We start from the raw sequence: 16022 nt of genomic DNA on the forward strand, positions 1-16022 counted from the left end.
CCCCGCCCAGCACCTTGCCATGCTACCGCAGGAAGTGCAAAACCTGTTCCCAAATTCCCCCTTCACCTCCATCCAAGGCCCCAAAGGAGCTTTCCACATCCATTGGAGTTTTACCTGCACTTCCACACATCATTTACTGTATCCATGGCTCCCAATGTGGTCACCTCTACATTGGGGAGACTGGACGCCTACTCAGAGCGCTTTAGAGAACATCTCCAGGACACCTGCACCAACAACCCCACCGCCACGTGGCCGAACACTTCAACTCCCCCTCCGCCAAGGATTTGCAGGTCCTGGGTCTCTTCTATCGCCACTCCCTCACCACCCGATGTCTGGAGGAAGAATGCCTCATCTTCTGCCTCATGACCCTCCAACCCCATGGCATCAATGTGGATTTCACCCCTCCCCCCACCTTATCCCAGATTAAACCTTCCAACTCAGCACCACCCTCATGACCTGTTCCACCTGTACCTCTTCCTTCCTACCTATCCACTCCACTCCACCCTCCTCTCCGACCTATCACCATTACCCCTATCTCCATCTACCTATCTCATTCTCAGCTACTTTCCCCCAGCCCCACCCGCCTCCCATTTATCACACCACCCCCTTGGCTCACAGCCTCATTCCTGATGAAGGGCTTTCGCCCAAAATGTCGATTCTCCTGCTCCTCGGATGCTGCCTGACCTTTTGCAGCACCACCCTCTTGACTGTAGTCTCCAGCATCTGCAATCCTCACTTTCTCCTAAAGTACTTTTGGTGTTGTATCATCAATGCCCAATATAGTTGCAACAAGACTTTTCTACTTCCAGCCCCCTTGCAATAATGACTTTCATTCTATTTGCCTTGAAACAATAACTAAAACTGGTGAAACTCAGCAGGTCTGGCAGCATCTGTAAAAAGGTAGTGGAATTAGTGTCTTGAGTCCTGTACATATGCCAACTCAACCTAAGACTCTTTGTACCCCTGTAATGACTAGCTTTCCTACCTATCTTTGCATTGTCAGCAAAATTTGGCAGCAGTCTGTCTCTTCATCTACGTTAATATAAATGGTTAGTATTTGAAACCCCAGCACTAATCCCCTGTAACATTCCACTAGGTAGTTTTCAAACCTGAATTTGACCCATTTATCCCAACTGCCTGTTTCCTGCTAATTAGTCAATCTATGCTAATATATCATCACCAACATGAGCTCTTATTGTGTGTAATAACTTTTTATGTGGCACCTTATTGAATAACTTTTGGAAATCCAGAACATATTTACAGATCTCGCTTTACTCACTTCTCTTATTGCAATCTCAAAAGAACTCCAATAGATTTGACATGCCCAATACCTTTTTCAGAAAACCATTTTGAATTTGCCTAATTTATAAAATCTTAATACAAAACCTTATTACGACCATGTTAGCCATGGACTGAGACATTTTCCTATGGTAGATGTCAGAAAAACCGACTTTTACTTTCTCATTTACTGTCTTGTCAATTCTTGACTAATGATGCTAAATTGGTATTATCCCAATCTGCTGGGAACTTACTAAAATCTAGGGAATTTTGAAAGGTTACAACAAGTGTATTCACTATCTTTGCAGCCATTGTTTTTAGATATCTAGGACATCTGGTCAGGAAACCTCAAACAGGTGTAGAAATTCTCTCCATACACAAATTGAAACTGGGATTTTTTTTTCCCCCATTACCAGACATGCTAATTGAATTTACACTGATAGTTCTATACAATCACACAAAAATGAACTGTGCCAGAAATGGCCTTTTATTACATACCATTGGGCATTTATGCAAGTCAAAGTTTACTGAAAATCAGTATTTGTTTCATTCAATCTTTGAACAACTATTTTGTTGAAATGAGTGAAATGTGGACTGGCCAGATATTTTTTTTAAAATTCTAATTATCTTATTTGGACATTGAAGCATCTACAAGCCATGATCAACATTCTTTACAGAAAAGTCTGTTTTGCTTCTAAGGTTAATAGCAGCTGCCTTGAAATGCACAACTTCTGACAATGCAATGTTAACAGCAATGAAAAAAGTAACAGCTAATCACATGGTGCAGTATTAATTATCCTTTAACACTTTACAAGCAGCTAACGAGTCAATTAACCAATGTCAAATGTTGAAACTTGTTAATCCAGTCATAGCTAAAATGGCTAAATGTCAACACAGCAAAGCATGACTCAATAAGAGTCTGTGATCAATGGAAACTCTCATACACTTAACTAATAACATTCTCTTTAGTCATGGACAGCCTTTAAAAATGTAAAGACAACTCCAAAGTATGGCAATACAAAAAGAAAGATATAAATGCTGTAAAAATTTATTTCACTTAAAGGAATGGGAAATCAGCTGTGAAACATCTATGTGTCAGGAAATACTGACAAAGTTATACCATGAAATATTTTAAATTAAAAACTACAAAAGCAATGCATGTTCTATTAGCGATAGGATAGAAAAAATATAATGCAGGAAGGAAAGTGTCTGGGAAAATCACTGTTGCCCTCTCTCAGTCCTACTGATCAAATGTGTGGTACTGGAAAAGCACAGCAGGTCAGGCAGTATCCGAGGGGCAGGAGAGTTGATGTTTCAGGCAAAAGCCCTTCATCAGCAATGAGGCTGTGCGCCAAGGGGGTGGTGAGATAAATGGGAGGGAGTTGGGGCTGGGGGAGAAGGTAGCTGAGCGTGCAATGGGCGGATGGAGGTGGGGGCAAAGTGATAGGTCGGAGGGGAGGGTGGAGCAGATAGGTGGGAAGAAAGATGGACAGGTAGGACAGGTCATGAGGGCGGTGCCAAGTTGGAAGGTTGGAGGCAGCACGATGGCTCAGTGGTTAGTACTGCTGCCAGACAGCACCAGGTACTCAAGTTCAATTCCAGCCTCGAGCGACTGTCTGTGTGGAGTTTGCACATTCTCCATGTGTGCGTGGGTTTCCTCCGGATGTTCCGGTTTCCTCCCACTGTCCAAAGATGTGCAGGTCAGGTGAACTGATCATGTTAAATTGCCCAGTGTTAGGTGCATTACTCAGGGGTAAATATAGGGTAGGGGAATGGGTCTGGGTGGGTTACTCTTCGAAGGGTCGGTGTGGACTCGTTGGGCCAAAATAGCCTGTTTCCATACTATAAGGAATCTAATCTAATCTGGGATAAGGTGGGAGGAGGGGAAATGAGGAAACTGGTGAAATCCACATTAAAGACATGGGGTTTGAGGGTCCTGAGGCAGAAGGTGAAGCGTTTTTCCTCCAGGAGTCGGTGGTAAGGGCTTGGCGATGGAGGAGGCCCAGGACCTGCATGCCCATTGCAGAGTGGGCGAGGGAGGAGATGAAGTGTTCAGCCTCGGGACAGTGGGGTTGGTTGGTGCGGGTGTACCGGAGATGTTCTCTGAAGCTCTCTGCGAATAGGCGTCCTGTTTCCCCAGTGTATCGGATGCCTACTCTACGTTGAGGACACAAGACACCTCCTTGCAGAGTGCTTCAGAGAATATCTCCGGGATATCCACAGCAACTAACCCCATCACCCTGTGGTCGAACATTTCAACTCCCCCAACTTGGCCAAGGGCATGCAGGTCCTGGGCCTCCTCCATCGCCACTCCCTAACCACCCAACGGTGTAGGAAGAACGCCTCATCTTCCTGCCAGGGACCATCCAACCCCATGGCATCAATGTGGATTTCACCAGTTTCCTCATTTCCTTCCCCCCACTTTATCCCAGATCCAACCTTCCAACTTGGGACTGACCTCATGACCTGTCCCACCTGCACCTCTTCCTTCTCACCTATCCGCTCCACCTTCCTCTCTGACCTATCACCATTACCCCCATCTCCACCTACCTATCGCACTCTCAGCTACCTGCCCCCCAGCTCCACCCCCCTCCCATTTATCTCACCAACCCCTCGGCTCACAGCCTCATTCCTGATGATGGGCTTTTGCCCGAAACGCCGACTCTCCTGCTCCTCATGCTGCCTGACCTGCTGTGCTTTTCCAGCACCACACTCTCGAATCTAATCTCCAGCATCTGCAGTCCTCACTTTCGCCTACTGATCAAATGCCACTGGTGGACCCAATGACCTTAACTCAACTCATTCCATGAGAAAGTCATCATGGGATTTGTTGGGGAAGGTTATGTTCGAGACATTTGGTATGTGGAGAACTGAGGGAATGCAGAACTAATGGAGGTGGTGGAAGTGCATCAGTGGGGTGGGAAATGATTGAGCAAATTCAAGAGCTTTCGGGAGAGAATTCTGAATTGTATGGTTATGACGGGTGAAGACACCAAGGGCAGAAACAATAGGATTCGAGTAGGGGTATAGGCTGAAAATTAGATGCGAGCTGAAACAATGTCAAAAGAGAACTGAAAATATTGATGAAAACTTTTGAGAATTAACATGTTCAATAGGGCACAAGGAACATTGAGCAAGAAAGCACAGTTAAGTACAGCAGATCAGAATGCTATATAAATTCAATAATAATTGTTCTAATCAGAAAAGATGTGATCTTTTCTCACTATTCTCTTTAGCTCCTACCAGTACTGAGAGACATGAATCACTACATTAGCATTTTTCACTTCCCACACACTACATGACTTTTCACAGAACAGTTTCAGCAAAATGAACAGAGGAAGGAAAGGAAAGTAATTGATTTTCTCTTATTTTTACATGGAATAGGAAACACAACAGATTTTTATGAATACTTAATAGTTCTAAAATGTGATTTTCAAATTTGTATTTCATACAACTAATTACTAAACATTACAACTTAGACAATTTCAGACATAACTGTTCAAATAAACTGCACTCTTCTTCATTAAAACAAGCAGTATTTGTTGATATGCCAACATTTCGCCATTTCACAATGCCATCCTCTACAAGTCAATAGCTTATTGAGGCTGATTTTCCTCAAAGCCAAATACTTTAACATAACGTATGAAACGTTCTCACTCATCTACTAAAGAACTGAGTTAGCACTTTAGAACACTAATTATCAAATAGTGGAGGGGTTCCATAGTGGCAATGTTACTAGACTGGTAATCCGCAGGCTCAGACGAACGCACTGGGGACATGGATTCAAATCCTACCATCACAGCAACTGGAGTTTGAATTTGATTAATTAAATCTGGGAATATAAAGTTTGTCTTAGTAATGGTGTTTATGAAATTATCATTGACTTTTATAAAAAATGATTGTCCTTTAGGGAAGTGAATCTGCCATTGTAACTGGTCTGGTCTACATCTGACAGAATCAAAGTAATGTGGTTGTTTTAAAGAGTCCTCTGAAAGGACCCAAAAGTAAATCAGTTCAAGTTCAGTTAGGTTAGGGTTACAAATATTAGCCTTGCTAGTGATACCCACACTCAAAAGGATAAAAAATAAAGCAACTGAATTGCAACTTCAGTCAATAAAGCTCTACATATTTTTCACAATTTCCCATCTCTTGTATAATATGGAAACTAGTCTTCTGAACAATCCACCTTACATAATTGTAATATGATCAGTACATATTGCTGCATCCAATAGGTCTCCCCAAAGATGTTAAACATTATGCAAATTAACTATCTCTATCATTTTCTAAGAATGCGAAAATCTAACTTTTTTTTGTTTCTCCTAAAGGTAATGATTCTCTATGTGGTATTGTTCCTATGTACCCAGAAACCTTAATTGCTTACCACAAATATACATCACTCATGAATGACAAGATAATTATGTGTTAGATTATGGAAGTATCAAAACCATTAGAAATCTTTTCCTCATTATGATTTGGAGGTGCTGCTGTTTACCTCAATACCAGTTTATAATCTAACAGGTTTATTTGGAAACACTAGCTTTCGGAGTGCTGCTGCTTCATCAGGTGGTTGAAGGAGTAGCGTCCCGAAAGCTAATGCTTCCTAAGAAACCTGTGGGCTATAATCTGGTGTTGTGTGATTTTTAACTTGATCCCACTATGGTCTCATTTACAATTGTAAACAAACCCCTATTTCAACAATGTAACAAGCCATACAGAGTCAAAGGACATTGGTTTAAGTAATGGTTCTGTAGTTGGAACAGTACAGACCAAGACTCAATTAATGACTTTCTGTTTGGAATGGCTTGTTTCTGTGTCAAGCAGTGTGTTTATTCCTTACGCAATCAAAGAACTCAATGCTATTACATATAAAAGCATTTGGCCTGAACAGTTGCCTCATAATATACAACATATTGCTCACTGCCATTAAATATATTTTTAATATTAGTATCATATACATTTCACTGCCATAACAGGAAATGACAAATGCTCATTAGAATAACTTCATTTATTTAAAATAAACATAAACCGATGCAGTTATATTCAACTTAATATTTTGTCATTAATTGTGTCTTGCAAAAGCTCAATTTGATTTTTAATTTTATTTCTAAATTGGAAACAGTTATAGTATAGATGACTGAAATTAAATCCCTTTATAATACTCACCTTACAAATTCCTTAATGTTCACACACGCCTTAAAATTAATCAGCAAAATAAGTTCAATTCACCTCAAGTGCAAACGTTTGGGATTATTTATGTATATGTATCTCAAGTATAAATCTTAAAAGTTCAAAGTGTTTTTAAGGAGATCTTTTAATAGACATTGGTAGCCTTAGTACCTAAAAACTGCTGACTTTTCCAAGAACATTTTAAATAACATTACCAACAATCAAATCAAGATAAAAAGATTAAGCACAGCCAATTTCCAATCCATTGTCATTTTGCATATTAGAACATAGAACATAGAACAATACAGCGCAGTACAGGCCCTTCGGCCCTCGATGTTGCGCCGATCAAAGCCCACCTAACCTACACTAACCCACTATCCTCCATATACCTATCCAATGCCCGCTTAAATACCCATAAAGAGGGAGAGTCCACTACTGCTACTGGCAGGGCATTCCATGATCTTACGACTCGCTGAGTGAAGAACCTACCCCTAACATCAGTCCTATATCTACCCCCCCTTAATTTAAAGCTATGCCCCCTTGTAATAGCTGACTCCATACGCGGAAAAAGGTTCTCACTGTCAACCCTATCTAACCCCCTAATCATCTTGTACACCTCTATCAAATCACCCCTAAACCTTCTTTTCTCCAAAGAAAACAACCCCAAGTGCCTCAGCCTTTCCTCATAGGATCTTCCTACCATACCAGGCAACATCCTGGTAAACTTCCTCTGCACCCGTTCCAGTGCCTCCACATCCTTCCTATAGTATGGCGACCAAAACTGCACACAATATTCCAGAAGCGGCCGCACCAGAGTCTTATACAACTGCAGCATGACCTCAGGACTCCGGAACTCAATTCCTCTACCAATAAAAGCCAGTACGCCATATGCCTTCTTCACTGCACTATTTACCTGGGTGGCAACTTTCAGAGATCTGTGTACATGGACACCAAGATCCCTCTGCTCTTCCACACTACCAAGTAGTCTACTATTAGCCCAGTAATCCATCTTTTTATTACTCTTACCAAAGTGAATCACTTCACACTTAGCTACATTGAACTCCATTTGCCACCTTTCTGCCCAGCTCTGCAGCTTCTCTATATCCCGCTGTAACCTGCCATATCCTTCCTCACTGTCTACAACTCCTCCGACTTTCGTATCATCCGCAAACTTGCTCACCCAACCTTCTAACCCTTCCTCCAGGTCATTTATAAAAATGACAAACAGCAATGGTCCCAAAACAGATCCTTGCGGAACACCACTAGTGACGGCACTCCAAGATGAATCTTTGCCATCAACTACTACCCTCTGTCTTCTTCCAGAGAGCCAATTCCTAATCCAAACCTCCAACTCACCCTCAATGCCATATCTCTGTATTTTCTGCAGTAGCCTACCATGGGGGACCTTATCAAACGCCTTACTAAAATCCATATATACTACATCTACCGCTTTCCCCTCATCTACCTCCTTCGTCACCTTCTCAAAGAATTCAATAAGGTTTGTGAGGCACGACCTGCCCTTCACAAAACCATGCTGACTATCCTTGATCACATCATTCTTATCCAGATGTGCATAAATCCTATCCCTTATAATTCTCTCTAAGACTTTGCCCACAACAGAAGTGAGACTCACTGGCCTATAGTTACTAGGATTATCCCTACTCCCCTTCTTGAACAAGGGAACCACGTTTGCTAGCCTCCAGTCCTCTGGCACTACTCCTGTAGACAAAGAGGACACAAAAATCAAGGCCAATGGCTCTGCAATCTCCTCCCTTGCTTCCCAGAGAATCCTAGGATAAATGCCATCAGGCCCAGGGGACTTATCTATTTTCACCCTTGCCAGAATTTCCAACACCTCTTCTCTACATATCTCAAAGCCATCCATTCTACTTATTCGTGCCCCAGTATTCGTATCGACAACAATGTCCTGTTCCTGAGTGAATACTGACGAAAAGTATTCATTCAGCGCCTCCCCAATCTCTTCAGCCTCCACACGCAACTTCCCATTACTATCCTTGATTGGACCTATTCCTTCCCTAGTCATTCTTTTATTCCTAACATACCTATAGAAAGCCTTAGGGTTTTCCCTAATCCTACCAACTAAGGACCTTTCATGTCCCCTCCTTGCTGCTCTTAGCTCTCTCTTCAGGTCCTTCCGGGCTACCTTATAACTCTCAATCGCCCCTATTGAACCTTCACGCCTCATCTTTACAAAGGCCGCCCTCTTCCATTTAACTAGGGATTCCAACTCCTTATTAAACCACGGCTCCTTCACACGACCCTTTCCTCCCTGCCTGATAGGTACGTACTTATCAAGGACACTCAATAGTTGCTCCTTGAACAAGTTCCACATATCAATTACGCTCTTGCCTTGGAATCTACTTTTCCAATCCACACATCCTAAGTCATGCCTCAACGCATCATAATTTCCCTGCCCCCAGCTATAACTCTTGCCCTGTAGTACACACTTATCCCTCCCCATCACGAGACTAAAAATCACCGAATTGTGGTCACTGTCCCCAAAGTGCTCACCTACCTCTAGTTCTAATACCTGGCCTGGTTCGTTACCCAGAACCAAATCCAGTATGGCCTCACCTCTTGTTGGCTTATCTACATATTGTGTCAGGAAACTCTCCTGCACACATTGCACAAACACTGACCCATCTAACGAACTTGAGCTATAGCTTTCCCAATCAATATCAGGAAAGTTAAAGTCTCCCATAACAATCACCCTATTACTGTCACTCTTCTCCTGAATCATCTTCGCAATCCTTTCTTCAACGATTCTAGGACTATTAGGAGGCCTGTAAAAGACTCCTAACAGGGTGACCTCACCTCTCCTATTCCTAACCTCAACCCAAACTACCTCAGATGGCAAATCTTCATCCATCTTCCTTTCCACCGCTGTAATACTATCTTTGACAAGCAAAGCCACACCCCCCCCTCTTTTACCCCCACCTCTGACCCTACTAAAACATTTAAACCCTGGAACCTGCAACAGCCAATCCTGTCCCTGATCTAGCCATGTCTCCGTAATATTACTGAAAACAAATGCTAGCTCACATGTAGTACATCATTTTTATGTTACTTACCTCTGCCTCACTGTGGAACCACCACCAGCATTCCGAGGTGTGACTGCTTTGCTAGGTGATCGGCTAGAGGCACCGACATTTGTTGCACTTGCAGCAGGTCCAGGCTAAACGATACAAAACAAAATGTTAGCATCGAGAGAATAAAATACTCTCAACCTACCAAACAATTGGCACTGATCATTTTGACTCAAACAGTTTTTTGATCTTATGTTTTAAGGCTTAAAAACAGTGAAGTAAAATATAGTAGCACCACACAGTATATTGATTTATACTTTAATGTCACCCTGAACCTAAATAGTTTCAACGGTCAAGTTTCTCAACACACTGAATTTGTTTTAAGGGATTAATGTGGAGTTTGTGCCATATCTGCAATGTAATCTTAGTTGGTGTCAAGATAAATGCATAGAAATAGACCCTAATAACAGAAATAGCTGGAAATATTTCCAAGGACAGAAAAAGGATTAATGTTTGAGATTGATGACCTATTATCAGAACCACCATTATTCATTTTCACAGACAAATGAATATACAGGTTTCACTTCCAGAAACTTAAATGAAAAGCACACTATGTGTCAATTTAACATTAGACATCAGAGAGCATGCCCAATATATAACATACTGCATTGAAGTATTTAACCTAAATTTAGTGACAAAGTGCTTTTGGAATCCTCACTGTTAGGGAAAAAAATAAAAGTCAATATGACAATGGACTTACATATCTCTCCTTTACATGCTCTCATGAAATTTTCAATAGCATTAAGAAACTGGGGTAGCTATTTGCGATTTTGGAGATAATGTTTAGCTCAGATTGTACGTTTGCTCACTGTGCTGGTATATTTGTTCTCAGACATTTTGTCACTATGCTAGGTAACTTCATGCGTGAGCCTCCGATGAAGCACTGGTGTTTTGTCCCACTTGCTATGTGTGTGTCTTAGTCTGTTATGGTGGGTGATATCACTTCTGGTTCTTTTTCTGAGAGATTGGTAAATGGGGTCCAAATCAATATGTTTATTAATGAAGTTCTAGTTGAAATGCCAGGCCTCTAGGAATTCCCATGCATGGCTTTGTTTAGCCTGTCGCAGGATGGATGTATTGTCCCAGTTGAACTGATTTCCCTCTTCGTCTGTGTGTATGGACACTAGTGATAGTTGATCATGTCTTTGGGTGGCATGTATTCTGGTAGCTAGTTTCATGCCCGTTTTTTCCAATGCAATGTTTGTTGCAGTCCTTGCAGGGTATTTTGTATATGACATTCGTTCTGCTGATTGTTGGTATGGGGTCCTTGAATTTCATCAGGAGCTGTTTCAACGTGGTGGTAGGTTTGTGGGCTACCATGATGCCTCGGGACCAGAGTAGTCTGGTCGTCATCTCAGAGATATCTTTATGTATGGCTGAGTGGCTACAATTTCTGGGCATGATCTGTCTTCTTGTTTAGGTTTGTTTTGTAGGAATTGGTGGACTGTGCTTCTCGGGTAGCCGTTGCTCCTGAATACATTGTACAGGTATTTTTCTTCGGCTTCTCTTAGTTCCTGGGTGCTGCAGTGTGTTGGGGCTCATTTAAATAATGTCCTGATGCAGCTCCATTTGTGGGTGTTGGGATGATTGCTCTTGTAGTTGAGTATCTAGTCAGCGTGTTTGACTTTCCTGTAGATGCTATGTAGCTCTCCATTGGCTTTGCGTTCTATCATGATGTCTAGAAAGGGAGTCTGTTGTTGTTCTCTTCCTCTTTGGTGAACTTTATACTGGTAAGGATGTTGTTCATGTGTTTGTGAGTTTCTTCTAATTTGTTGCATTTCATGATGACAAAGTGCCATCCATATAGTGGACCCAAAGCTGGATCGTGGGAAGGTCTGTCCGTTCTAACCTCTGCTAAGAGTCCTGGTATTGGTGATCCTATAGGCATCGCATTGATTGGTGTGTAGGCCTTGGCGCTGAAGGTGAAGTGGGTTGTGGGCTGTCACATGGAAGGAAACCATGACCTCATCATCCTTTACCTTGGTTCTTTGATGATTCTAAGGAATTCCTGGGTGGAGTGGCTTGAGTCTTCTACTAGTTCCTTTGCTAGTCTGTATGTTGGTGTACCAGGAAGTGAGACTATGGGTCTGAGAAGGGTACCTTGTTTACGTACCTTTGGTAATCCATCAAAACGGGGTGTGTTGGATCCTTCAGGTTTCATTGTTTGGAGGTCTGTCTTGTTAATTTAACTTGTCTTGTGAAATTTCCTCAAGGATGCTGTAATACAGTTTTCTAGCTGTGGAGTCAGGTCCATCGTCACCTGGTGGTCAGTATTAGTATCTGCGAGTATTGTGTTTGCTTTTTCAATGTACCGAGGAAACTTGATTATCCAAAGGACACAGGTGGAGAGTATTTCATTTGGTTAATTGAATTCCGGACAATCAGATGCCAGACAACATTGTTGAGCCAAACACTGGCACCTTGCGATCTTGCTGGATAATCCAATGTTCAGATAATCAAATGCCAGATAACTGAGATTCCTCTATATTGTGTCCTATTCAGAATGACGGCCATGTGCCCTTTGTCTGCCGGTAGGATTATGATATTTCAATCTTTTCTGAGTCCTTCCAAGGCTTTTCCAGGGTAGCTAACCTTACATAAGTTATGAAGTACAGAACAGGATTCAAACTTTCCTACCTCTCACCAATCTTTTTGCAATGAGTTATTTTATTTCCATAGTTCTAATGTTAAGATAATAAAAGCCATTGCAATAAACAAGTTAGCACAAAAAAAAATTGCATTGGGTGAAATCAAAATTCGGAGAATGAAAACTACCTAAACCAGTTCATATTTACACCAATCCACTAAGTTATGACAATTATGTTGTAAACCTGTTCCATTTTATTCAATTAAAAAACATTTCAGACAGTCAAAGATTTTATAGCACAGAAAAGGGAACTTCAGCCCAAAATCTTTTCCCTCACAGCTTTGTTTACCTCAATCAGGTCCCCTGTCCAGCCTTCCCTGTTCCAAGGAAAGAAACTTCAGCATATCTAGTCTCTTTTTGTACCAGGATTGCTACAGCCCAGGCAATATTCTGGTGAATCTTCTCAATACTCTCTCTCATCACATCCTTCCTATCATGTGACAATAACTGCACACAATAGAAAATAGAAAATATAGGGAAATAGGTGGTGACATCTTGAAAAATGTCCATATTACAGAGGAGGAAGTGCTCGATGTCTTGAGACGCATAAAAGTAGATAAACTCCCAGGATCTGATCAAGTGTACCCTAGAACTCTGTGGGAAGCGAGGGAAGTGATTGCTGGGCCGCTTGCTGAGATAGTTATATCATCGATAGTCACAGGTGAGGTGCTGGAAGACTGGAAGTTGGCGAACGTGGTGCCACTGTTTAAGAAGGGTGGTAAAGACAAGCAAGGGAACTATAGACCAGTGAGCCTGATGTCAGTGGGGGACAAGTTGTTGGAGGGAATCCTGAGGGACAGGATGTACATGTATTTGGAAAGGCAAGGATTGATTAGGGATAGTCGACATGGCTTTGTGCATGGGAAATCATGTCTCACAAATATGATTGTGTTTTCTGAAGTAACAAAGAGGATTGATGAGGGCAGAGCAGTAGATGTGACCTCTATGGGGTTCAGTAAGGTATTCGACAAGGTTCCCCTTGGGAGACTGGTTAGTAAGGTTAGATCTCATGAAATACAGGGAGAACTAGCCATTTGGATACAGGACCAGCTCAAAGGTGGAAGACACAGGGTGGTAGTGCAGGGTTGTTTTTCAGACTGGAGACTGGAGACCGGTGACCAGTGGAGTGCCACAAGGATCACTTGCTGGTCCACTACTTTTCATCATTTGGATGTGAGCCTAAGTTTGCAGATGACACCAAAATTGAAAATGTAGTGGACAGTGAAAGCTACCTCGGATTACAATGGGATCCTGATCAGATGGGCCAATGGGCTGAGGAGTGGCGGATGGAGTTTAATTTAGATAAATGCGAGGTGCTGTATTTTGGGAAAGCAAATCTTAGCAGGACTTATACACTTAATGGTAAAGGCTTAGGGAGTGTGCTGAACAGAGAGACGTTGGAGTGCAGGTTTACAGTTTTTTGAAAGTAAAGTCGCAGTTAGGTAGGTTAGTGGAGAAGGCTTTTGGTATGCTTTCCTTTATTGATCAGGAGTATTGAGTACAGGAGCTGGAAGTCATGTTGCAGCTGTACCAGACATTGGTTAGGCCACTTTTGGAATATTGCATGCAATTCGGTCTCCTTCCTATTGGAAAGATGTTGTGAAACATGAAAGGGTTCAGAAAAAATTTACAAGCATGCTGCAGGGTTGGAGGATTTGAGCTATAGGGAGAGGCTGAATAGGCTGGGGCTTTTTTTCCCAAGAGTATTGCAGGCTGAGGGGTGACCTTATAGAGGTTTATAAATTCATGAGGGGCACAGATAGGGTAAATAGACAAGGTCTTTTGCCTGGGGTGGGGGAGTCCAGAACTAGAGGGTATAGGTTTAGGGTGAGAGGAGAAAGATCTAAAAGAGACCTAAGGGACAACTTTTTCACGCAGAGGGTGGTATATGTATGGAATGAGCTGCAGAGGAAGTGGTGGAGACAAGTACAATTGCAACATTTAAAAAGGCATCTGGATGGGTATATGAATAGAAAGGCTTTGGATTCATACACCTCGTGTCTCACACCTGCAGACTCTCAACATGGGTGCTGGGGAAAAAATAAGCACTACTGCAGTTCGGCGGTAGTGTGGGGGTTAGCAGTAAAAAAGAGGGGGAAAAAAAGAAAAAAATACACAGGAGATTTTGGAAAAAACAATAAAAAAAGAAAGGCTTTGGAGGGATATGGGCCAGGTGGAACTAGATTGGGTTGGGATATTTTGTTGGACCAAAGGGTCTGTTTCCATGCTGTACATCACTCTATGTGGCCCAACTAAAATTACATATACCTCCTTACATTTGTGTTCAACCTCTTGAAAAATAAACTCAAGTATCCGAAATGCCCTTTTATCCATCTATATAATGTGCTGTCTTCTAGGATCTACAGATACACACATTAAGGCCCCTTTAATTCCCTGTACTTTGAGCTTCCTACCATTCAACATGTACTCCCTTGCTTTGTTAGTCCTCCCAAAATACATCACTCCACACATTTCAGGATTACATTTCGTTTTTCACTCTTCAGTCCATCGATATTGCAGTCTAAGGCCTTTAACATACCACTATTCTTCATGGCATGTGAACTTACTGATTATTTGTCCTACAGTCATGTCTATATCATTAATGTACACCACAAACCGTCTGGTATAACATTGGACACGGTTCCAGTCATAAAAACACTCTTCAACCACACTCTGCTTTCTGCCACTAATCCACTTTTGGATCCAATTTGCCAAATTGCCCTGGATTCCATGGGTTCTTAATTTCTTAACGAACCTATCATGGAAGACCTTGGGGCATCCAGACTACGTCAACTGCACTACCCTCACTCACACAGCCAGTCACCGCCTCGAAAAATAGAAATTTGTTAGATTTGATCCCTGCTGAAAACGTGTTGCTGGAAAAGCGCAGCAGTTCAGGCAGCATCCAAGGAGCAGGAGAATCGACGTTTCGGGCATGAGCCCATCTTCAGGAAATGAAGATTTGATCCCTCCCAAACAAAGCCATGCTGTCTAGCTTTGATTCATCCTTGTGGATGCTAGAAATCTGAAACAAATACATAAGGTGACAGAAAAACTCAGCAGGTCTGGCAGCATCTGTGGAGAAACAGAACTGACGTTGCAAGTCAGTACGACTTCAGAGCTGAGCAGACTCGAAGCTGAGTTTCTCCAGCGTTGATTAGCCCAAGTGGAGATTAAATCCGCCCCAAAGAACATTTGTTCCAGTACTTTCCCGACCATGTTTGATTCACTGGTGTGTAATTTCATTACTGCAAACGCATTTAGCTTAGTTCGAGGCATCCGGGTTTTGAACACTGCTGACGTGGCGTTGTTGTCAGTCAGAAACCTTGCGAGGAGTTCCAACAAACAAACAAACAAACTCAAACGCCGGAACACGGACCTGTGTCATCCACGAGAAAAGAGATCAGGGACAGGATGGATGTATTTTCTCCTGCTCTGGGACATTGTTGGTGAAATGTTGAACGTGCGGCAGTCAGAGAAGTTGAAGGCCTTGGTGGGCCCTACCAACTCTCCGTTGCTTTGTAACCTTCTCGAAGCTGCCCGTTGCCGCACGCGCCCCTAGCACTGCCCTGCTCTGGAACTCTAGCCCGGCGGCATAACACCTGGCGGGAGACACTCGCGCTGTGGACAATGGGTTATTACCATATTGTTCTGTGACACCGACCCCTCTGTTAGACTTCACTCCGCTCGAGCCGTCGCGCTCTCCTAATGTGGCCACGACACTCAACTCAGGACCCCGCCCCCAACTGCTGTTTTGGTGTCCTTACACCGCCTGACAAAAGAAACACGGCGCAACGAAGGTTAAAACACCTTTCGAAATTCTA

General features: G+C 42.5%; 1 protein-coding gene across 1 annotated transcript in view; it reads right to left on the minus strand.

Annotated features, from left to right (window-relative positions):
* The window catches only part of sec61b (SEC61 translocon subunit beta), a 31213-nt gene that overhangs the window by 14882 nt on the left and 309 nt on the right, over positions 1–16022 (minus strand). The window contains exons 2-3 of the mRNA XM_072575563.1: positions 15841–15970; positions 9537–9640 (exon numbers count right to left, since the gene is read on the minus strand). Coding sequence (XP_072431664.1) covers positions 9537–9640; positions 15841–15843 — 107 coding nt within the window. The 5' untranslated portion in view covers positions 15844–15970. The remainder of the gene's footprint in view (positions 1–9536; positions 9641–15840; positions 15971–16022) is intronic.

This window comes from Chiloscyllium punctatum, chromosome 8 (assembly GCF_047496795.1).
Source record: "Chiloscyllium punctatum isolate Juve2018m chromosome 8, sChiPun1.3, whole genome shotgun sequence".
NCBI classification, from domain to species: Eukaryota; Metazoa; Chordata; class Chondrichthyes; order Orectolobiformes; family Hemiscylliidae; genus Chiloscyllium; species Chiloscyllium punctatum.